This window comes from Watersipora subatra, chromosome 4 (genome assembly GCF_963576615.1).
Source record: "Watersipora subatra chromosome 4, tzWatSuba1.1, whole genome shotgun sequence".
In the NCBI taxonomy this organism is placed as follows: Eukaryota; Metazoa; Bryozoa; class Gymnolaemata; order Cheilostomatida; family Watersiporidae; genus Watersipora; species Watersipora subatra.
Genome location: NC_088711.1, coordinates 13,001,165 through 13,025,370, shown reverse-complemented (window position 1 = coordinate 13,025,370; position 24,206 = coordinate 13,001,165). Strand labels below are relative to the sequence as shown.

Sequence of the window (24,206 nt, the reverse complement as noted above, 5' to 3'; positions counted from 1 at the left end):
ACATCATTTCTCAAAGTGAAAGATTGCAAGTTCAGTGTACGTGATGGGAAAAAGCCAATAGCTAAAACCATCTGCACAAAGCTTAGCCAATTACCAACTTGTTCCTGTTACTACTAAAAACGATATCATATTTCCCGTTTTCTAAAGTATCATATTTCCCGTTTATTGTGTGTAGCAAGTGTGTAATGCAGTTTTGGACTTGGTTTTTGAATTTAGAAAATTGCATCACACACTTACATACTACAAATAATGGACTGGAAATAATGCATTCAGTTTGCTACTTATGATCTTTAATTTTAAATCTTAAAGTTATGAATAGCATGTACTAAACTCCATGTAGTAGTTTTTTAGAATGCCACAAAAACATTGAACAATAAAAATTGAGAATTGTCTTCTCATGAGAGCTAATAACTCTAATTGACCAAGCCAAATGTTCTGTTGTTCTTTTTGGAAGATACTTCTGATTACCAATAATACATTGTTATTCTTCTGCTCTGTACTTACATTTGCCTATGAGTTGGTTTTCTAGTGATATGAATGATGGATGTGGAAGTGAAGTGATCTAGAATAAACTTGGCTGTTGGTATAAACAATGATATAAATGGGGGGCTGTATATCATTGGTATAAATAAATACCCAATAAATTCATATTCAGACAGAGACACCAAAAGTCAAAAATTTACGCAACTTAGTTTGCGTGTACACTACATATGTTGGTTCTAAGTCTAAAAGTTTCGTATTTATGTGGGTTGATATGGCACTATTTAGCTTTGGAAAAACCACTGACTGGGTAAATCATTGAAATTTTGGAAGATTTTTGTTTTGGTTGAAACGGTTGTTACAATTGAACTGGGTAGTTTTTGATTATCTATCCTGTGATTAGTCACTGAAAAACTTTCAATGATCTGCTCTTTCTCTTGGCATACTACAAGGGTTCCGTACCAATTTTGCAATTCTGGAGCTTTATCTCACTGGTGGTTTAAAGCTGTAACTCATAATATCAACACCTCTGATTAGCTGGGCTGGAGGTCTTTAGGCTCTTTCTTCATTTTCTCTTTTTCTACCTCTATTTATTCAACATACCCTTCTGTGTTATCACTAGGTGTTATCACTCGCTTGAACAATGTGTAATGACATATCAATTATTGATTAAATAGCTATAAGTTCAAGTTAGAACAAAAAGTTTTTTTTATTGTTTAGCTCCTCAGATATTAAGATTATATTAATCACTATTTGTTAAAGTATTTAAGCACATTTCAAAAATGATCTTTCGCAATTTTAACATGAGAAAGCAAAAAACTCCAAGTTTTATTCATTTAGTATAATAGTATCAGTTTTTATAAATACATAATTATTACGGAGCACCATATTTATTGTTTGTTTTGAATTTAAATGTTTTGGCAATTGTGTAACCTTCAGAAGAACTTGCACTGTTATTAACCTTTTACAGTTGTGCTATTTTTTATATGTTCTAAAGTTTTTTTTACTTTACTACAAGGTAATGAGTAGGAAAAAACCCAATTGACATAATTACAAATAGTGAACTGGTTAGCATTAAACATATCCTAGTTTCTGGTGGCTACCAATGATATACAGCCCCCAGATATGGGGGCTGTATATCATTGTTGCTACAATAGCGTATTTCATAGTATGTACATGTTTGGCCGTTAAACGAAGAAGTTGTATTCTTTCTGATCTATTGTATTACGCAGACCCAATAAATGCATTTTTTAAAAGTTTCCTAGCCTTCGCTCAACAGTTTGATTGCTTCTTGCTGACGTAGTGTTGATCACGTTGAAAATGTAGTACTGCTGAGGTTAGGGTTGGTGCTTTACTACATGTGCTTGATTGCGTCCTAAATCTATCTTCGTTAACAAAAAATGAAAGCAAAAAATCCTAGCAATATTATACAGAAATCAAAAACTGAGGAAATCAAGTCACTGGCAAGCAAGATTGTGAGCTCTAAGAAGCATTGCAACTCGGTTGTAAAAATATTCGAGTTTTTATTGGAGGTAACAAACAATACACGTGTATCACAAATGTATGCATATCGAAGTCGTGATTTTAAAATATTGTAAACTATGTTGTATTTATGAATAGATATATTTCTATTATTTAAATTTAAGTATTTCATTAAAATATTCATGTTTTTCTAACCCAAACACCCATTAACCTATACTTTAGTGTATTTCACCATGAGCGTTTTGAATTTTTCTTACAATAAATCATGTTTTGAAAAGAGTTGTCGCTCAATTGTTTTTGCATATATCTACAAAACATCAATAAGAGACTGGATGTTGTAAACTGTGATTGGTTACAAATCAAGACGGTTTTCTACAACTGTCGAAATTCCTATGAACTAGTTTAGGACTACATGTTGTATTCGTATGCATAACAAACTGCATACTTTTAATTAATAATTTGGTTCAAATGAAAATACGAAATAGGTATATGATTTTGGAATAAGAGAATAATTCCTTTTGTAGGCATGCTGGTATTCAAATTGACAATAAATTGTGTAGGCTGTGTATTATGAAAGCATAAAGCAAACCCTTTTTTCACACCTTCAGACACGAAACAGATATTTGCTATTACTCGATTCTTAATTCGTTTAAAAATATGCCAATCTTTAAAACTCTGGAATAAGAAACAGAATGAGTACAAACAAAAGCAAGTTATGAAAGCTTTAGCATTGGGCAATGCTTTAGAAAGACAACAGCTCTTGGCTTCTTTTTGTAGGCCTATTTATAAAAACATATGCTTTATGGAATTCTCTTTTTTAAAAGCATCATTTATGGATGATGTTATATGACATATATGCCATAGGTTTCTGACAATTATAAACATGTTTCAGTTTGCTCTGCATTTTGTATACTTGATGTGTTCAAACACATTTTTTAGTAGTTTGGGAAGTTTCTGGTTCATATTTGTGTGTGTATATCAGTATTTTGTACAATTTCTGTTGTTTTTAAAACGTTTTGACTTTTGAAGATATATAGCGTTATTTCACACATGTACAATATTAGTTATTATGTTTTTTAGGAGAACTGCTCTATTGAATTACATCTAGCTTGCATTAGAGCCATTCACAAGATCTTCTGTTTTTATCTGGAGCAGAATGATGTACAGCATATTTCGACACAAGGCAAATCAGGTCTACTTTTGTCTCTACTACCTCACATTGGATAGTTATTAACTTAGTCAAATTTAGTTTATGCTAGAATATTATTGATATTAGCGACCATCTAAGTAACCTTAGAAGATCAGTTTTATAAAGTATTAATCAACCAATTAAAAAAGGTTTTATTGTGTGTTGCTGTTGATTGATGTAGAATAGTAGGCATCTAAATAACATACGTACCTTTTCATGCTGATTTGGTGCTTAACTACTTTGCAACATTTCACAGTTGTATTGTGTCTTGCATGTCATATTTTTATTAGACAGTCCAGAGTTGAAACTACGAGAATGGCTGAGGGAGAGGTACATTCAGTCTGTGGATGTATTACTGGGTCAGATGCAACACGAGGATAGCGCAGTCAAGGTAAACATTAACTTGCTTTTTATCTTGTATGATATACCTTTGTATCTTGTATGATATACCGTTGTATCTTGTATGATATACCTTTGTATCTTGTATGATATACCGTTGTATCTTGTATGATATACTTTTGTATCTTGTATGATATTACCTTTGTATCTTGTATGATATACTTTTGTATCTTGTATGATATACCTTTGTATCTTGTATGATATTACCTTTGTATCTTGTATGATATACTTTTGTATCTTGTATGATATACCTCCGTATTTTGTATAATATGCTTTTGTATCTTGTATGGTACACCTTTATATCTCATATGATATGATTTTGTATCTTGTATGATCAGGGTAAATAATTTAGTTTAGTTAGGTGCCTTTGGTGTTTGTGAATGTATTTTACACATTGTCAATTTATGCAGTGTCTGGAATCATCCTACTCAACAAAAATCAGTGCTTACGAGATCGATTGTTTTCAGTTATTCTGCTATACATGACTTGTGATATTTGATTAAAATAATTGATGCTTTAGTGAGCTATGCATTACGGACTGTTGTAGGAGTTGGCACTGTGTACTCTAATGAAATTTCTTGCCTCTGAGGGAATTAAACCAATGGATGGGCGGAGCAAAGTTTCCTTTCCTATGGGTCTGTTTGAGGTTAGCTGTGCTCTCTCTCTCTTAGTAAAATATTTCCTGTTGGTTAATTTCTTTGCAGGGGTTATGTTCTCATGCATTTTTTGGGTATACTGAACTGCAATTATGTGCATTAAATGTTGTGTACTATTTCACATCTATCTGATAATAACATCGCAACTAACAATCTGATTGATTTTGTTGTAAGAACATAGTTTCATCTCTGCTTAACTCTGTGGATGAGGAAGAGGAGCTCATCAACAGATTTCAAGAATATCTGGAATATGATGATGTACGCTACAATTACATGAAACGACTGATGTATATTATCACCTCTATTCAGGTTACTTGGCTACAGGTTACATCATTTGAAGACTTGAAACTAATATTTGCATTGCAGCTCTTGAATATGACTCATTTTTACATTTATCTTGCATAATTTTTATCTTTAAAAAACTTCACATTGTCAGCTTAAATTTCGGATACTTTTTAATAATAGTACAACTTAACATTGACATATGAATTTAATGTTCTGACATTTCCATCTTAAGTCAAAAGCGTCATATCCAGGAGCAAATATTTTTGTTAGCAGAATACATTAAGTTTTGTTTAATTATTTTCAGATCATTGAAACACGCATAGATTAATTAATTACATATAGCATTAAACCAAATTCTTTTTATGAAACTACGCTATCAATTAAATGTCAAAACCTAAGTTGCGTGTTAAAACTAAAGTAATTATTTGTAAAAAGAGGTTTTATGCTGTCACTTTATTTTAGAGACAACAGAATTGTAGGCTCAGTATTACTATATACCTAGGTTCAGTAGTAGAGTGAGTCATTGAAATATGTGGCATAACTTATTTTAACTTGTTCTTTATATAGTTTACATTAATGCAATTTTTCTTTCACTTACAAAACCGTAATATTTTACGATAATTCAGACATCATCCGTTAAAACATTATATCATATATTTGCTCAAGTTTGAAGTTGTATGTAGGAAGGTTTGCATGTAAAGTAGAGGCAATTTTAAGCCAATGATTGACTGTACTCGGGTTGAATGAAATCAGCACTACCTAGTTAATTTCTAGTTGAACAACTGCCCTTGTAATAGACAATAATTATATGTCAGTTGGTAATACCCAGGTGAGACTTGTCTGCCCTTGTAATAGGCAACATTCCTCAGTTGGTAACACCCAGGTGAGACTTGTCTGCCCTTGTAATAGACAATATACATCAGTTTGTAATACCCTAAAAGAAACTTGTACTTTGATTAAACAGGAATCATCTTCTGAAGTCTCGGAGGTGCAAATTAGCAACCTACTGAGTGGCATGCTCATTTTGACCTCACCATCCGGATCTGAAAAACTCTCCAACTTCCTAGTAGCCAGCTCAGCAGGTGTGTTATCAATATACTTTCATCACTATACTTTTATCCCTCTACTTTAGTCTGTTTAAACAGGCTGCCCTCTGCTGGTAAAACTAGTTGACATACCAAATTTTAGTATTTTTGTTAGCCGCTCCAGAGTTTTAACTCAATTGAGGTAATTTTCAGCACGGACATGTATTACAATTTACAAGACTAAGAATGTTCATTTAAAATGATCAAAGTGAAGCCTAATCCTCAATAATCCCATTAAACTAGTTATGCAAGCAGAATATTGAGTAATTAGTCCAGGTATTCTGCTGGAATAACTAGTTAGCAGCACTTATGGTGCGTTTACACTGGCCGACACCGACTCCGATTAGGTGCCAATACCCCGACTCAGACAGGTACCTCCGACATTTCACGTATGGGTGCCGACACCGACTCCCACTTTACATTGCAACGATCAAACGATTTTTGTCGGTACCAACAGCCAATCACAGCGTTTCGCCGTTCTGACCTTCACCCGACCACGCGAAGACGAGTACACATAAAAATCAACGTGCTTGATGTGGAAAATTATATACTAGTACTACACTACTACTACTGCTCCTACTACTACTGCTAGAAGCAACTACTGAATGCCAAGCAATGAATGAATGATGAGGCAATGAAAATCCAAGCAAAGAACTGTACGTACAGTTCTTTCGTCCGAGTAATTACAATAAATAAAATGAATAATGAAGAAGATTGAATGGTGAATGTATATTTGTGGTAGTAGTAGTGTGATGGACGTCGGGCCAACACTTTACACTTCTTGTAATTATTTGTTTGTATATATTTTATATGTCTGTAAATATTTTATTATATGAGTTGTCCTTTTTATTCTCTCTTTATTGCCTTTTTATTGTTGGCCTTGTTACTCGTTATGCTATCAATTGTCGTCGTTTATGTTGTCATATCAACGCACTAGCGGGCCTAATTATTGGCCATTTAAACATTGCTAGCCGGTGTTCTCACTCGGTCCCGTTAGCCGGAACGGGCAATTTTATTGTATATAAGGGAGCAACGCTCACTTAGTAGACAGAGCAAATGGCCGTACGCTCCTCAGCTAGTGAATTTCCTTCGCTAATAAAACATTGAATGAAATCACACGCAATTTATTTCTGTATGACAATCTAAATCGTGCCAAGTAAGGGCCGGCAAATTTCTTTACAGTTGTATTTACAGTAGTACTAGTAGTAGAACTAGTAGTAGTCGTACAACTGGCTATTCACTTTTAATTAATTTAAATTAAAGAAAAAAACTTGATTTTTTGGTACTCTCGCGTTCACATCGTTGCTAGCCATGCTGGTTCACTATTAAAAAGAGAACGAGGGAAAGTTTAATGACAGTCTTCTAGCCTCTCATTAAACCTAGCCCTTTCGTTTCATAAACTTAGCACTGTCATTAAAGCCTAGGCTCATTTAACCAAAGGCTCCTAGCTTCTGATTGGCTGATGAGCGTCCGACTTGTCGGTGCAACCGGGCACTGCTGGGTAGCTCCGACACCGACTTTCAGATCGGTGCCGACACCGATTTTTCTGTTCACACCTACCGACACCGACTCATCAAATTTGTCTGTGCACGACAAAATCGGTGACAAAATCGGCCAGTGTAAACGCACCATTACAGAGTTATAAATGCTGTTATGCAATGCATGAAGCCATGGTTTCTGCTGGTAAAACTAGTTGGAAGGCTTTCACAAGTTCTTATTATCCAAAAATAACAACGATATTTACATAATCACAGTATATAAATTGAGGACCATAGGCCTACCACACTGTCACACCGCATTTTGTGAGTCTGCGAACATGGCCGAGGCAAGTATCATGAGCCGTAGACATACGTTAAAAGACAAGCTGCAGCACAGAAGGGAAACACACTGTTTAAAGGAGCCATGCAGTGAGAGTGATTGTCAGAGAGATCGCATCGCCATCATCGATCAGCATCGGAAAATTCAAATTTATAGACTTTTGGAACATTACCTCCATCGAGCAAAAAATTTTGTTCGTCATTGAGTAGAAAAGACGTCCGCTAACCCGAGGATAGGTGACACACCCAAAAAATCTGTAAGCATTCGGTTCTACAATATTTTATTACAACAACATCAGTCAAGTCTGCATACTGTCTTAGGCCACGACTTTTGCAATCTGTGCAGTCATTATTTTTTAGTTGTATAACATGTGACATCATAAAAATTGACAATATTCTAATTGCGCTTACAATGTAGATGCACATTGGTTAGCCCAAACTGTATTTTTGTAACACAATTCAAGCCAACCTAAGGCAAACCAACTCTTGCAGTAATACTACATGCCAATGCTGATTCTGATGACATCCAACAGCTTCTGCTTATTTTTAATGCATACAATATTTGCAACATGTACATGCAAATTGTATATTCTTATTTTAGGTTTATTACACCTACCATTTGACTGATAGTGCCGGAAAACGTCATGTTAAATTTGTTGAATTAATTGTGCCATGCCATGTTAAATTTTAAAAATCATTACATGGGGAAGCATGCATTTGCAAACCAACTCATTGTATCATGTACTTTGTTAATATCATCAGCTATTATTCATTTTTATGTTATTACATGTTACATTATTCACAAATTGTATTAACAATCTTCTTATTTAATAAAGCAGATTACAATCTTATGAACATGTACATTTGCTCTCCCAAAAATAATCATGTACACTAGCTAGAATAAACTGTAAGGTTTTTGGTAAATACAATCATCACAATTATTTTTTCATTTTTAACAAAAATAATACTAGTTAGATCTTTTCTCAAGTACAAATTAATAGCAATAACATGTGAGCAATGTCTAAGTTTGCCAGAAACTAGTCTTACCAGCAGAAATCATTGCTTCATGCATTGCATAACGTCATTTATAACTCTGTAAGTGTTGCTAACTAGTTATTCCAGCAGAATACCTGGACTACTTGCTCAACATTCTGCTTGCATAACTAATTTAATGGGATTATTGAGGATTAGCCTTCACTTTGATCATTCTGAACAAACATGAAAATTTTTTGTTTTGTAATACATGTCTGTTGTGAAAATTGCCTCAGTTGAATAAAAACTCGGGAGCGGCTAGCGAAAATACTAAAATTTGGTCTGTTAACTAGCTTTACCAGCAGAGGGCAGTGTAGATGTATTATACTTACGTGTATTGCGTTGCATTTTGTCTCGCATGAGGCTGTTGTCATGTTTAGAATATTCTGGTTCATGGCACAGTACCTTAAGGTCTACTAATTTAAGGTTGCTCACTGACATATTTTGAGTGGTCATACATGCTATAATTACACGGCAGAACATGCATTTGAGGCCGACTCCTGACCTTGAAAGTTCGTCCTTCTAAAAACATCACCTCCTTTTTGAGCCAAAACTCTTAACAATAATAGTAGTTTGTCGTTGAGCCTTGGTGTCTCTTCGACTGGTAGCCATATAACATAATATGTAGCATATTGGTATGCAATTATTTACTCAGTTGAACCAACTAGTACATCTTTAGTAGCAACTGTATCACCACCATATTTTTTTTTGAAACACCGAACTGAACATAAAACGCGTTATAATTCCAAAGTGTAATTGTATGCATATGGGTTCATATTTTCCACAGGGTCTTCCTTAGTATCAAGTGTGAAAGTGCACAGGGAGATGTTTAGCAAAGTATGGCTAGCCTTTGTAAAGATCAAGGTAAGATGGTGTAATGCGCTCCTGCACTGTCTTGTATGGCTCAATGCTGTTACAAAACTACAGGTGTATCTAACATGTTCATAATGGGATAGAGTAAGTTTCTTGCAAAAAGTTATACGAAAATTCATGGGATCTACATTGTTAACAATATATCTGAATTCAGTTTTTGAACCACAAAAACTATTTAAAAAGTCTCACAAAAGTTCTATCAAATGTAAATGCAATAAAGATTTTTTGTGCAGATCTCGGTCCATGTTTGTCAAACAATAGTTTTTGTAGAGCATTTTGCTTTTGATAAGTTCACTCAATATCGAAATAAAAATATTGTTGTCTCTTTTTATTTCTTTTGTGTTCAGTAAAATGAGTATCGATTAAAAATTTGTGGTACAGTCAAACCACTGCATATTAAATCAAGTTGTTTTGAGATTTGCTTTGTATATTAAAGCTGCCGTATGTTGGTGCTAAGATTCTCTTAATGTACACTGTAGTTTGTTTGCTGTAAAACCTCTATTTGAACGCCCTGGCGCTCTATTTTTTAACCCTTGTGCTATAGTGGTGTTTAACTAGTGGTAGCCATAAAGGGTAACGCTGTATTTTTTAACGCTGTATTTTTCGACTAGCGCGTCAGAATTTTTGAAAAATAAATTTAACTCTTTTACAGGCGGAGAGATGCTAATGCCTCCCATATTTTGCACTCTCTTTCGGGCGGATCGACATTAAAGCCATCGGCCTCAAAATTTTTGTTAAACCGTTTTTCATATGCATCGAAATATCAGACCGAGCTAAACAAGGAACTACTTGGATTATAAAATATTAGCATGATGCTGTGAGTATTTCGAAGGTGTCACTTTCAAAGCCGTATAACCGTAAAGAAAAACCTCAAAAAACCGTAAAGATTTGTGTTCGAAAACGTACATAATGCTTTCAATTTTTAAAGACGGTTTTAACGTTTTAAAGTTAGAATACACCATAATAATGGCTTTTATTACGTAATACAGTGTTCCTGAAGAGTATGCTCATCATTCATCAAGACCCTTTAAAGTCTTCAAGTAGGATTGTAAACCACATTATGGACGAATCCGAAAACAATGGCCATGATTTCTGTGTAGCTCTAATGATTGTGATGATCGATCTTCTCAGATACACTGTCACTAAAATCATGGCAACCACTACAGCAAGAACAGTTACTACATTCCTGGCAACCACTACAGCAACAACGAAAAAAGTTAATTGTTATGAATGTAACCGAGTCATTGTTAGTTCTATTTAGTGTGCACTTTCTATTATGAGTTTGTAAAGATAAACATTTCTAAGTGGCAGGCAAATAGAGGCGGCGTTCAATTAAAGGGTGACTTTGTATTTTTCAACCTTTCTTCTATAGCAGCTATGGCCAAATGGCGGATCTAGATCCGGATTCGGATCTTTGCAGTTTTTTGTGGATCTTTCAAGTTAGCTGTCGGAAGAGTTTTTTGAAGTATTTTCTTTAATTTGTTTTTAAAATGATTTTTGTAAACTTATATCAGAATTTTTGTGAATTCCTTGTTTTCAGCAATGAATTTTGTAAAAAGTAATTCATTCATAAAAAGTGAAGTATTCATCTTCGTAAACTTTAAGAGTCGCTGTAAGTAGCAAAAAACTGTGTTCTGATAGTAATGTGAAGTCAAAGCCCACTCCTCATTTTTCTCACTATTATCAGACATATTTACTGCAGCACATATATTCACTGATTTGTAGTCATTATGTATACAAGCAAAATTTTGTAAAATTGTATTTGACGCCTTGTTTAAGATGTACATAACTACTTGCATGTTTATGTATGATAAAAAAGAAAAATACACATCTTCAGCTTGTTGTGGATCTTTCATTTGCCAGAGTTGTCTGTAACGGATCATGGCCAAAATCATTTGGCCATCCCTGTTCTATAGCGTCGTTCTATTAGAGGTGGTTGGAGGTTTTTCAGTAATTTATTCTTCAACGCAAAAACTTATGGTAACGCTGCATGTAGTTAGAGAAGCGGTAAAGCGAGGGAGTATAAGAAGTAGTGTAAAAAACTTAATGTAAAAAATAAATTATATGTAAAAAAGTAAATTGATCAAATAATAGACTCAAAAGGTTTTTATTGTTACTTTACCTTAAAGACAGGCATAGATTTGGAGATGGATGTAGTAATAGGAGTAAGCAGCATAACTTAGCCTGAGCTAGACTAGGTACAGTTTAAACTAAAATAGCTGACATGATTTTTATAAATCTTTTGCTTTATATTTTTAATTTTCAGCATCCTACACATTTGCAGTTACAAACTGCAATGTTTTGAGAAATTTTGAGTATCATATGTTGGAAGTTACTTCACCTTTGTAGGCAATACATGCTTAAGTTTTACATCATACATGTAATTTGGAATATCAGTATATTGAGGTGATCATAAGTAGAGGCTTTACTCTATGTTAATGTATAAAAATATGAATAAAATTAATATTTTTTTGGCGCCTGGTTTGATTTTTTGTGCGTTTGCTTTTCATTTACAGCTAAACCTGTTAAATATATTTAATGTTGTAAATAATGTGCTTCTGGGGCTTAGTAAAAGTGAATCTGCAAGAAATTTAACTGAGTGGCCATCAATGCATCTGTAATTTTTTTGCAATCCCACTTAATACTAACAACATTAACAAAAATTTATATCCAATCACATTTTGAGAGCCAAGGTTTTCATGGTAATAGCATGGTATATCTCGTCGTTTGCAGTCAAACTTCGGCTAAAGAAATTAAGCCATACTGAGATTTTTTACCACAACCATCATACGCTGGAGTAAATATGTTATATTAGATTTAATTGGCTCTATAGCTTAAGACATGATGATCGGTGAATTAGGTCATTTATTAGATTATTACAACTGAATTACATGAAACTATGTTAAAAGCTTACTATTAAAGGTTAGACTACATGTCAGCAATAGATATCAACTGGCAGAGATATTTCTCGGCCTCTCAATGCATATTTATTTAGAGATCTTTGATAAGTGCGAAGTAAGTTAGCAGATTTATTGCATCTAAAAGGATTAACGTCACTCCGCCTGAAGGAGAGTGCAAAATATAGGTGACATTCGCTTTGCCCATAAAAGGGTTAAAATTATCTTCCCCAAATTCTGGCAAGCTATTTGAAAAATACAATGACAGCCTCCATTTGAACCTTCAATTCGCCGCCACTCAGGTTTTTTATTTAAATCAGATTTTTTTGAAATCATTACTTACCAGCTTTTTTTCATAACCAAACATAATAATATTTTATTTTGTTGAGGTGTGCCACATGAAACATTAGCAACATAACAAAACAACTTTGCATCACTTTAATTTATTAAAAGTTGTTTTTATTTTAATTTTGACCAAATTGTGCAGTTCATATTCACAGTAGACCCTCTGTAAGTCCCTTTTTTGGGGGTCAGCCTTTGAGATGGGAAGGTTCTGAAGAAAATATGTGAAACATGATATTTTAGGATGATTTAAATCACAGCCTATGACATGGAAACAATAAAAAAATCATCAAACATGATATTTTAGGACGATCTAAATCATGATTCAAATCATTTGATTTTAATCGGCCAACCCTGCCGCCACTATAGAGGAAGGGTTGAAAGAGAGAGTGCCTTGGCATTCAAATAGAAGTTTTATGGTAGTCATAATCAACATAAAGGGGTTTGTATTCTCACATTGTCAGTGCATCAAAGACAGGCAAATTGAGGTGTGGCTTTTGTGATACAGAAAATAAACAAGGCGTAGGAAGAGGTGGTGATAGAGATACAGAGTTACCCTAAACTAACTTAGGCTGCTACGTAATCTTTTATGTAACCCTACTTAAAAAAATTGTGTTAATGTTTTATTGTTCTTTTATATTTTATGTTTTTTTTGTTTCATCTATAACTTTCAGCTTCTCCAGTTTTACTAGCTTCAGACAATATTAAACAGAGCTGCATACATATGCAATGTTTCAAGAAACTTCCAATGCTATATCTCGCAAATTTAGATAATATTGAGTCAAATATTGCTAAAATTCTACATTTTCCATCAAAGACTTTGTATGACACTGTAACTTGGTAGTAGAAAAATATTAGTTAAACATAAACTTCTAGATAGATGTGGGGCTCAACTGCGTACATCATTTGTTGGTCTTGTCTGTCATTGCAAATTACTGACTGACTTATATTGAGCTCATCTTCAACTTTTAGCTGACCAGCAAGATGTATAAGAAGATTCTGGTCTCTTTGCCAGATAAGATTATCCCGCATCTCCAAGATCCGTTAGTTGTTTCTGATTGGCTGATTTCATGCTACGATCGAGGTATTAGGTTGTATCTATTTCTTGTATGTGTAGCAAGTTGATCTTTGAGTTTTTAAATCAGTTGTCGTAACGATTAAGGGAATGTAAAATTTTGGCAAGAATTTCTTGATTTATTTCGGATTTTGCCTAGTTGTCAATATAGTTGTGGTTAACCTAATGCTTCATGTATGTTTTCTAGACAGTTGAAATAGGATATATCTACATTTCATTATTTAATACTAAATTTAGCTTTTTAATACAGTTAAATCTGTTTCCAGTAAATTTTTTTGGGCTAGGAAAAATTAGTTATTGCGCCCGTATTATCTGTTGCTTATGCCCTTGTTGAATCCAACTAAGCTTAAACTGTTGTACAATGTATGTACCTTTTTAGGTAGCAGTACAGTCAGTTCTGAACTTTTTAATATATATACATGTATATAAACTAGATGTATGCCCGGCGTTGCACAGGTAATAAAAAAGTTTTTGCATAGAAAATTACTTTTAATCAACATATGCAACATATGCCATTCCAACTTTTAAATCAAGGTGTTTGTTTATTTCTGTGTACTGTGTTATTTCTGTTTACTGTGTTTATTTCTGTGTAATTCATACCATACTGGCTGCAGTGCCTACTACAGATCTATCTATACTGGTTGCAATAGTTTTGTTGGCTATATGAGTTTATGCATTTTTCTTCTGGTATGGCTTCACAGATTTTTTTTGTATGGCTTTACGCATAACGCTAGCTGCAGTGTTCAACATGAGCTGTTCAACATTAAGCTATGAAAGATTGGCATGTGTTCCAACTATGTGCTCAATTTATTCTATGATATACATGTAGCTAGTTGGATAGTGTAGTGGATAAATGGATGTCCGCAGAACTGGAGATTGTGAGTTCAAATCCAGTTCGCCGCGGATTTCTCATTCTTAAAACTTTATAGCCATAGCTGGACAGGCGGATGTACAAATAGACAATCATTGTGATTTATATACAATAAGAATGTATATAAATGTGTATACATCTATATATATTTCTCAAAGTTTGTGTGTGTATTCGTCTGTGGATGTGATTGTCCAGCTATAGCTATTATTTTAGCATTGCGCCCACGTGTTACGATGCCTCTGTTGAGAAATATTTTGGGACTTAAGTATATGCAACATGATGTTTCTTCATCTTTTGTTTGTTAGGGCTAATTTTTTCTGTCCCACGATATCAACAACATTTTATCTCGAGCCTAAAGTTTGGCAATTTGTGTAGTGATTATATATGTTATTAAAAGATATACGTTGCTGAACTCGCCATGGCGAGTTAACCGTTATATCTGGTATCCGTTATAAAAACTATTCGCAAACGGATAAATAATAAAATTTCAGTTTGAAGTTTACTAAAATACATACATGTACTAAAACTTCCTTGAAGTATTTGTTTAGTAAACTAAATTCATTTAAGTTAGATTCAGCGTTTATGTTAGATGCCTGTCTCGAAAGTAAGAGCTCTCCATGTAGTACATTGTAATGTTACATTATCTTGCAGATAATAACCACAAAATGCGCTAGTCATTGTAGTTACCTATAGCTACTAAAGTTAACATAGTATTTTGGTACTATTTTTAACGATGATGATTTTTACCAGGAGGTGATTGCATTAGATAATGACTATGGGTTTTTATACCACTATGTACGTCTATAGCCTACGATATTGAAAATTGGCATGCCAACACTGAAACGAACTGAAATCATACAGTTTTCTGTCCAAATACTTTTGTATTACCCAGGCAATGCCAGATAGCACAGCTAGTCTATCTATATATATATTTCTCAAAGTTTGTCGTCTGTTTTCATTATGTCTGGCTATAGCTATTATTAGAATCTTGTAATAAAGAATCCATACCGAAGAAGATTTGATATCGGACCTTCCCGTTCACCAGTCCGACGCTGGTCCAATTAAGCCACAGAGATTGATTGGTTCGCTAGCCGATGTATGCCGCTATATGGGAGCAAATTTCCAACAGCTTTGTGTGCTACGCAGGGTGATTGCGTAATGTCACGAAGACAAATTTTCCATTGGCACTGTGCCAGGTTAATAGCAAGTGGCAGGCTACTCTCATTACTTCTCATTGTTTATAAGCTGATTTTTAATACCCGAGCAACGCCAGGAAGCACAGCTAGTGTATATACATGTATATATATATATATATGCATATATATATATATGTATACTGACAAATATATAGACAAACACTGCCTTAATTTTTTGTAAACTAGGTTCTGACTGCTGCCAATGTTTGTTCTGCAGGAGGTGCTCTAAGTTTGATGTCTCTTAATGGTCTCTTTGTGCTTATGAACAAGTACAATCTCGAGTACCCGGACTTCTACAACCGGCTCTACAATATTATGGATAATGAAGTCTTCTTTGTCAAATATAAAGCGCGGTTTTTCCATATGCTCGACCTCTTCCTGCAGTCACTGTGAGTGCACATCATGAATATAGCTTGCTAGGCTTTGATTATGCTAGTGTTTAGTTGAAGCTAGTCAACCAAACACATGTATCAATGTCTTACTAATTGCAACAGGAATGTGGGTATTCGTTTTATATTATATTTCATTCATATGTTTACTATCTCATCTCACCGCTACATCACACTCACTACTACCAATGATATACAGCTTCTTAAGGATAGGCAACGGCTATCATATGGGTGGGGTTTAATGATCGTGCTCTGTTGGGATTTTGCTAGCCTGGGTTTCGATGCTAACACGATTCTCGCGGGGCGGTCGCGTTGCCTTGTTTCGAAAAACACGACTCACTGTTATCGTTTTATTAGCTCATTCAGTCAGTAGACCCCGCGGTTCACAATAGCAAACCTTGAATTTCTACAATGTAGGGGTAATACCTAACCAAAATAATGGATCCATGCAAAATAAAACATTTCAAATTACCTACTTTTACTAATTTTGAAATTGGTAAAGGTCGTAGTATATGCTTAGTTAAATATAATTTACCCAAAATTACCCAAACAACGGCCTTTTTCCCTAGTTTTTGATTAATATTTTGTCGCCCCTAATATAAAATGACAAAGTCTTTCATCATTGTCACATTGTTTTACCTGGCCAATAAGATGGGACAGCAGGCAAAGCTGTGCAGTGTAGTTTTCATACTCTAAATCTAAATATAAAACCGAATTTGGGCTATTTTACGATTGTGATGATTGTGACATTAATATCACGAATGCTTGTGAATGGCAACTGACTCATCATAACGGTGACAATATTGGGATACTATATTTATTTGACAACAAAATGAATTCAACAGATCAGTAAATTAACCACTATAGTTCATAATATTTGTAAATTTACAAGGGGTTTTATTCAGCATATTTGTTTGTTCGGGTGCCGTGTTGGGGTTCATCCCAACAGAGCTCGTTCATTAAGCCCCGCCCATATGATAGCCGTCGGCTATCCTTAGGGGGCTGTATATCATTGCTACTACATCATGTATATGATATATCATTTACTCATTGTACATATGATGTATCATACACTCATTGTTATATCATATCTGAGATGTATCATGCATTCATAATTATATCATATCTAAAATATATCATGCATTTGTAACTGTATCATATCTACATTGTGTCATACACACACTAATATTCCGTATCTACATTTTCGTGCATCTTATTGCAATGTAAAAGTTTAGGTTGTGTTAAAATTTGATAACTTTATTATACTACCCAACCCAGTTATCATACAGTACAGCAATTAAGTGTGGAAAAATCACCAGTTACAGAATTTTAAAAAGTTATGAATAAGTCTTAGGCCTCAATCTCTTTCAAACATATTGTTTCAAAGACTAGACGTTAATTACAAAAATTAAACCCTACTGCAGGCTATTACCGACTACGACAATTGCTGCGTTTATTAAGAAACTATCAAGAATGGCGTTGACAGCTCCACCTCATGGCATTCTCCTCATACTTGAACTCGTTACTAACCTGCTAGTCCGCCACGACACATGTAGAACCCTGGTCCATCGTGACACCTCTTGCAGCTTCGATACTGATCCCTATATACCTGATGAGTCCGATATCAACAAGTGTAATGCTGTTGACAGCTCCCTCTGGGAGATCAAGGTTGGTTATCCTATGCTTTTCACACTAGTTTTATAAACTAGGTACATTCTTTGGTCAAAATAAAAGATTACTGCTCAAATTTTTTGAAGAATTAAACGATGGCGTTCTCGTTCTAACATCGTCTTCAAAGGCTCTCGCTACTATATTTAGTTGTTGCTGAACCAAAGCAACCAAGGGAATCAAATTGTAATTCTGTGGTGTAGTCATATCTGAGAAACTAGTGTTGAGATGAAGACACTATTTTGGTGTTATATTCTTTGATCAATCCTTTTAACTTCCCATTATTATCTATGAGCGTGTATGTTAGTAGCTTACAAATATTTAAGCTGCATGCATTATATTTGTAACCATATCACATTTGTAACCTGCATGTATTATATTTGATATAATATATGCTCAAAAACTATAGCATTACAATCTAAGATCTAAATCCAAACTTTCTGTTAGATATTTTATATGTTGAGCCCGATCTCTGGTTCAGCAGCTCATAAATACTTGGATCTATGTATATATAACTAGCTCTATGTATATATCGTTCTTTAATTATTGCTAGATTGCCAAAAACATACTTTTCTGTGGTAAATGTTTTTGCCACTACAAAAAGGCGAAACATGGAAAGGAACCTACTATGGAAAGTTTATGATTAAAATTTAATCTCAACCTTTTCCACCGTTGGCACTTGTGTTGAAAATTTGTGTAGCGATGTCCATGTTATAGCATATGTTAATTCTCTATTTCAGAGTTTGCAAAAACATTGGCACCATCAGATTGCCTCACAAGCCCTCAGAATCGAAAAACCTTTGCCACATATAGAGACTCCATTTGTAGATGTATTAGAAGTGGGCTACGATGAGGTACATTATTTTTAATAATAGTAAGATTTAATACAGAGTTACGTTTAAGAGCAATATTTTATAAAACTCAGCAAAGTAATTTGCTTTTACTCTTACGTAATACATTCTATATACACAAGCGACTGTAGATATAATACATGCACATATATTCGACTAATCACATGCAATAATCCTAGCCATAAATATCACATATGTATCGTTGCGTCAGGTAGTTTATGGAGCTTTCAGTTATTCTTGACCTTCGAAGTTATAGCTTTAATATTGTTTTATAGTCGATACAAGTTTAAAAATGTTTTATACAGCTGATGGGAAAGGAAGTGAAAAAATCAAAGAAGGACAAGGCCAAAGAAGCTAATGGCCAAGTCAATGTGCCTATAACACATGTACAACGAACAAAGCTATTTTCATTCGATGATGCTGACCTGGAGACTTTATGGATTACAAATGAAGTGTGAGATATTGGATGCTCCAATTTTAACAATTACAACAATGCTATGTCCTAAACTAGCAAAATATTATCGGGATAGCACAGCGGGTATAAAACTGGTTTATTAAAATATAAACACAATTTGCTTGAAGATTTCATTGGATGATTGATCAAATATAGAAGGAATGGCCATGAAATGAGTTAAAATAGTCTGTCATTGCGATATTTGTTTAGGATCAATCACACAGAATCAGCTTAACATGTACAAGAATATGTGCGTAAGCATGTATGGCCAACTCTAGGCAACTACCATTACGATCTTTACAAATCCTCTTCTGTGTCTATTGGTTGAATGGTAACACAGCTCCTGTTCTGGTCTTTTGTGACATTGTCTGGATGGCCAACGGGATCTTTCACTGACAACAGTAAGAGGTTATTTCCTGTGATTTTAATTTGCCATAGGTTTAGTAGTCAAGATATATGAATAAACCAATCATATGTGCCAGATGGATCAATGAACAATCTAATTAAAATGGAGACATTGCCATTACTGGAAGCTGGTGGTCAGCCATTCTCTTTTTTGTTGTCTCGTTCTCAAGGTTACTTTTTCAGAAATAACTATGAGTGTGCACAAATACCGAATGTGAGCAAACATATTCGGCTCATATAGTGCACCAACCTTTCATCAACCTCGCATATTGTGTTTGTTATCAATATGTTAATAATCACAATTTTTTGACAAACTTTGAAAATCGGCAAGGCAAGCTTCATGCATATATATTGTAATTAATAGAAGCCTTGACTAGCATATGAATCTCTTACAATGCATCACCTGAATTCAATTAGCATCTAATGTGGCAGTAAAAAAGACATTTTGCTACATTTGGTTTGGAGTTTGCAAAGCATAACTTATTTTAACCAATCACCATCTGCAAGCTTGGGAAGTGGCAACCGTGGTGGTGATGTGAGATACAAGCCAACAAAATGTTATTATTACAAAATATTACAAAAAATGCAGTGACATAGTTTAGCATTAAAGTTTGATTCAAGAGGACTGGTTTGCTCTCCTTAGAGGCTTTAATAAATTACTGTAAATGATATTCTGTATACGAATTGATGGGTTTCAAACATATGACATGGTAAGGGAGACGACTTCACAATTGGTTTTCACACATGATAATGGATAAAAGCAGCTGCTTTCTAAATTCAGTCATTCTCACATAATGCCTCTTTTAGCATCGCAAATGGTACATGTATGATTACAATACCTTTTTCCAACAAACTTGCTTTGAGCAATGAAACCATCTTTTCTTTCCTGTCTGGCAGCTTGCTGTGACTAAAAACTGTCTCTGCAACAGCTGAACTCGGTTGTTTCGCTGTGGCAACTGGCTCTGAGCTGCGCTCTGAATCTGGACTAGCTGATGCTGCTGCCTCTGAACTTGCAGTTGCAGAGTCCTGGGACTGGAGTAGATTTAATAGTTTAGGCATCGCTGACCAGCTTAAGGGAGCACACTCATCATTTGGCATGTCTTTCGACTGCGGCTCAGATTTCTTGTCATCCAGTTTTTTCAGCAGATTGGCCACAGAATCTCCAACTGTTGGTGGTTTAGACTTGTTTGGAGACACTCGAAGGAGCAGCCGTGTAGCTATTTGTGAATATTTTCCCGCTAATGTCGTTGGTACAGAGGAGCTAGATAATGAAAGCGCACGCTTCTTTTGTCTGTATTTCCTACCTGAAATACAAATTGACTGTACACCTGCCTACTGCTAACTACACCTGTACTTGGCCAATGATAAATTACTACATTTAAAACTTTTTACAGGAAACTGAAAAAAGAATAACTCCAAACTACAGTAATCAGGTTGCTATGTTTTTTATTGTTTGATGGCAAGTGAGTTACAAAAAGATGCAGATGAATATTGATGGACCACCGAGGTGCAAGGAAGGATTAACTAACCTGGCTTCACTATTGCGGTTGCTGCTTTAATATGAGTACTCTGGTGTACCTTAGACTCAAACTTGCTGTAACAGGTATAGCTGCATTTGAGGCATATAAACGCTACAGAACTTTCATTATGCATATCTTCATGAATTCGCATTGCCTTACGATCATTCGATGTGAAGGAGCACTGGCGACACCGAGAACTGGGCAAACTGGAATGCAATGATTTACGATGTTGAACCAGCTCTTTATATGTAACAGACTTAAAATTGCACAACGGACAGTTGTTGGGATGGGATATGTTATGTATGGCCACTTGGTGCCTGCTCAGGCCAGTTCTGGATGGTGACTTGAAGTCACACAGATCGCAGTGATGCATCTTAGCTATATGAGTCTTTGTATGGCATAGCATCTCAGCTTTCTCAAGGCATGTAAAGCTACACTTTTTACAGCGAAATGTTAGGATTTCACCATCTTTAAATGTTACAAAGCTGCTGGCAGGTGTTTTTGGATGAACTTCCTTTCGGTGACTTTCTAGCTTTAGCCTAGTTGGACTTTCAAAACTACACTTTGCACATTTCCATGGACCGACCTTTGTTACTTTACGAGATGACAGCTTCTTCTCATGATTCACAGCACTGCCATCAAGGTCACCACTAGCATCTTGGGTCACATGAAAAAGCTTGCAGTGGCGCACAAGTGCGGCATAGTGATCTGTGCGAAAACTGCATTTTTCACATCCCATAGACTTTGACTCCATATCTGCATGACTCTTCATGTGGAATTTGAGAGATTCCTTCTGCCTAGCACGGTACGCGCACTTATCGCAAGGGTATGGCCTCTCACCCGTGTGAACTCGGCTATGTACCATATGACTCACTCTTGACTGACTCACTAGCCCACATACATCACACTTCCATACTTGATCAGGCTTGGCCTTTGTAGACTGTAAAACCTTGACCTTAGGAAAAGGGCAGTCAGCATCGGGCTGTTCCACCTCATACTCGGCCACGCCATGACTAAGTCTCATGTGACAGATGAGACCTCGAGCTTTAGCAAATCCTACACCACAAATCTTACAACGCTGAGATGTTACTAGGTCATGCGCACGATTGTGCTTCAGCAATCTGGAGCTATCCGCTGTGCGAAAGTTACAGCGAGTACAAGCATACGGCTTCTCACCAGTGTGTTGCCTCATATGGTTTTTGACTTGCCATGAGTACTTTGTTCTGTAATCACACCCGAGCTCTGGGCAACAGTATTTGCGTTCAAATATATCATCCTTTGAAATTACTTTAGCTTTCCGCTTTTTTCCTGCCAAAAATACAGGAAACATCACGAAATAAACAGTAGATAGATCTCTTCAGATATATGCCGTTGACACATATTTTACTATTTGCCTTTAATTTACAAATGCAAAGACATATGTGATTATATGGGGCTAATGACCATGCGTTATTGCAGAGATTAAGCGTAACTTCACATAAACAGGTCATGTATCTCTGAGCTTATTGAACACTTCAAAACTGGAAAGCATTTTAGTACCTTTGTACTTACTCAATGGAAAATGTACTTTAACCACAGCATTCACACTCACAACCACCTCCTCTGGTAAGCCGGCAGAATTCACATCATTTTCACCGGTTTTAGGGTTGTGCATGATGCTGTAGAAGAGACATCCCTCACTTCTCAACTGCTCCAGCTGCATTTAGAAGTAAAATGAACATCTCTGGATATAATCGCTAGCATTGCAACTGAGCATATTCACCTATACAGCTATCTCACATAAGAACAAGAAATATACCGTAGTGACATAGGTCTGTAAAAGGTCCTCAAGAGAAGGCGGAGTTATTTCCACTTCTGGAAAAGTGAAATCATCCTCAGTGATAGTTTCGCCATTATCTGTTGCTTGAAAAACTATTCTTGTTCCTTTGGATGACGCTGTGCTTTCTGTTAGAACTTGGACATTTATAGCACCTTCAAAGTAGATATACTTTCACCTATATTTTATATGAATAGTAAGCATTGCACGCCATGTACTAACTACCAATAGATGACTCGGACTTCCTGTCATTACCGATAGAGAGATAAAAGAAGTCAAAACTTAGAATTACCAAAACTTACAATGGTACCTATAACATTGAAGTAACTTACCGCAGCCTCCACAAGGTTGTCCATTCTGTTTTATCAAACATCCACAGTTATAACAAGTCTAAAAATACAAGAAAAACTTGAAGGAAATGATTGGAATTCATTCTATAACCAATTATAGAATATTTTGATAAAAGTATATCAATAGGCTACACCTACTATAATAGAAGATGAATCCATTGACCGTGCCGGATTTCAACTTCAACAGCTTCTTCTCTAAAAAGGTTGAAGAAATAAGCTAAACAAGCAAAAGCCACTAAAACAATGGTAACAACAATGAAAGAATTCATGGATATTGTAATATTCAATCTAGTCATTATTAGTATCATTTTGTAGATATTTGGCTGATAACTTTTTAATACGGGTTCATAAATACTAAACAATCCACTTCTGTGTTATGACTATATTTATGACTAGAAATTCCACTGTCATACAGCCCACGACCAAAGTGATATTAGAAAAAAAGAAAGGGTACTGATGGTTGAGAAATGCAATATTAGCAGTCAAATGGCACTGCAGCGCAACAGGATAACTGCAATGGTAGCTGTAATGTACTGGGTGTGGGTGTTATTATATACAACAAACAGCAATAAAGAAAGGAAAAGATGTTTATATTTTTCCCCTGCAATAGGAGAAATGCAATATTGGCCAATATTAGAAGTAAAATGCACTGACATTATTAGAATAACCAATATTATTAATATAGTAAACCAATTAATAGAAAACCAATTAATAGAAAACCAATGCACAATTTTGTTTACATTTCAAAACGTCATAGCTATCAATATCGAGAAGTTGTGGTATTTATATAGATTTTTAGAAAATTTATTTAAAAAGTGTTTGGCCATGACAAACAGCAATAATGAAAGGAAAATATTATATGTCTATTATAATCTCTCCCCTGCAATAGGAGAAATGCAATATTGGCCAATATTAGAAGTAAAATGCACTGATATTATTAGAATAACCAATATTGTTAATATAGTAATACAGCAATAATAGAAAACCTACGAGCGTTCACGCATCTGGAAGATTTCTGCAAACTGCAGCAAAATAAAAGCTGTTATAGAAGTGTTATAAAGCTGTAGGCCTAAT

The 24,206-nt window shown here is 35.0% G+C and overlaps 2 protein-coding genes across 2 annotated transcripts; one reads left to right on the top strand and one right to left on the bottom strand.

Moving 5' to 3' along the window:
- Nucleotides 1–1,847: 1,847 nt before the first annotated feature.
- Nucleotides 1,848–19,168, top strand: LOC137393233 (nucleolar complex protein 4 homolog). The gene is made up of 12 exons (XM_068079689.1): nucleotides 1,848–2,012; nucleotides 3,043–3,154; nucleotides 3,442–3,542; nucleotides 4,098–4,196; nucleotides 4,381–4,515; nucleotides 5,456–5,573; nucleotides 9,213–9,289; nucleotides 13,510–13,621; nucleotides 15,897–16,068; nucleotides 17,493–17,736; nucleotides 18,477–18,590; nucleotides 18,893–19,168. The coding sequence occupies exons 1-12, from the start codon at nucleotides 1,881–1,883 to the stop codon at nucleotides 19,043–19,045; spliced, it is 1,569 nt and encodes a 522-aa protein (XP_067935790.1). The 5' UTR covers nucleotides 1,848–1,880; the 3' UTR covers nucleotides 19,046–19,168.
- Nucleotides 19,122–23,291, bottom strand: LOC137393232 (zinc finger protein 93-like). The gene is made up of 7 exons (XM_068079688.1): nucleotides 23,271–23,291; nucleotides 23,115–23,172; nucleotides 22,765–22,937; nucleotides 22,518–22,662; nucleotides 20,976–22,274; nucleotides 20,286–20,750; nucleotides 19,122–19,433 (listed from the first exon to the last, which is right to left on the bottom strand). The coding sequence occupies exons 1-7, from the start codon at nucleotides 23,289–23,291 to the stop codon at nucleotides 19,339–19,341; spliced, it is 2,256 nt and encodes a 751-aa protein (XP_067935789.1). The 3' UTR covers nucleotides 19,122–19,338.
- Nucleotides 23,292–24,206: the final 915 nt, after the last annotated feature.

Bases quoted from the DNA above. Each gene is read 5' to 3' on its own strand.
- LOC137393232 (XM_068079688.1), bottom strand. From the start codon at position 23,291: ATGGATTCATCTTCTATTATA. The intron at 22,938-23,114 runs GTAAGTTACTTC...TCTACTTTGAAG, and splicing joins ACAACCTTGTGGAGGCTGCG to GTGCTATAAATGTCCAAGTT. The intron at 22,275-22,517 runs GTAAGTACAAAG...TATTTTTGGCAG, and splicing joins TAAAGTACATTTTCCATTGA to GAAAAAAGCGGAAAGCTAAA.
- LOC137393233 (XM_068079689.1), top strand. From the start codon at position 1,881: ATGAAAGCAAAAAATCCTAGCAATATTATACAGAAATCAAAAACTGAG. The intron at 3,543-4,097 runs GTAAACATTAAC...GGACTGTTGTAG, and splicing joins ACGAGGATAGCGCAGTCAAG to GAGTTGGCACTGTGTACTCT. The intron at 18,591-18,892 runs GTACATTATTTT...TGTTTTATACAG, and splicing joins TAGAAGTGGGCTACGATGAG to CTGATGGGAAAGGAAGTGAA.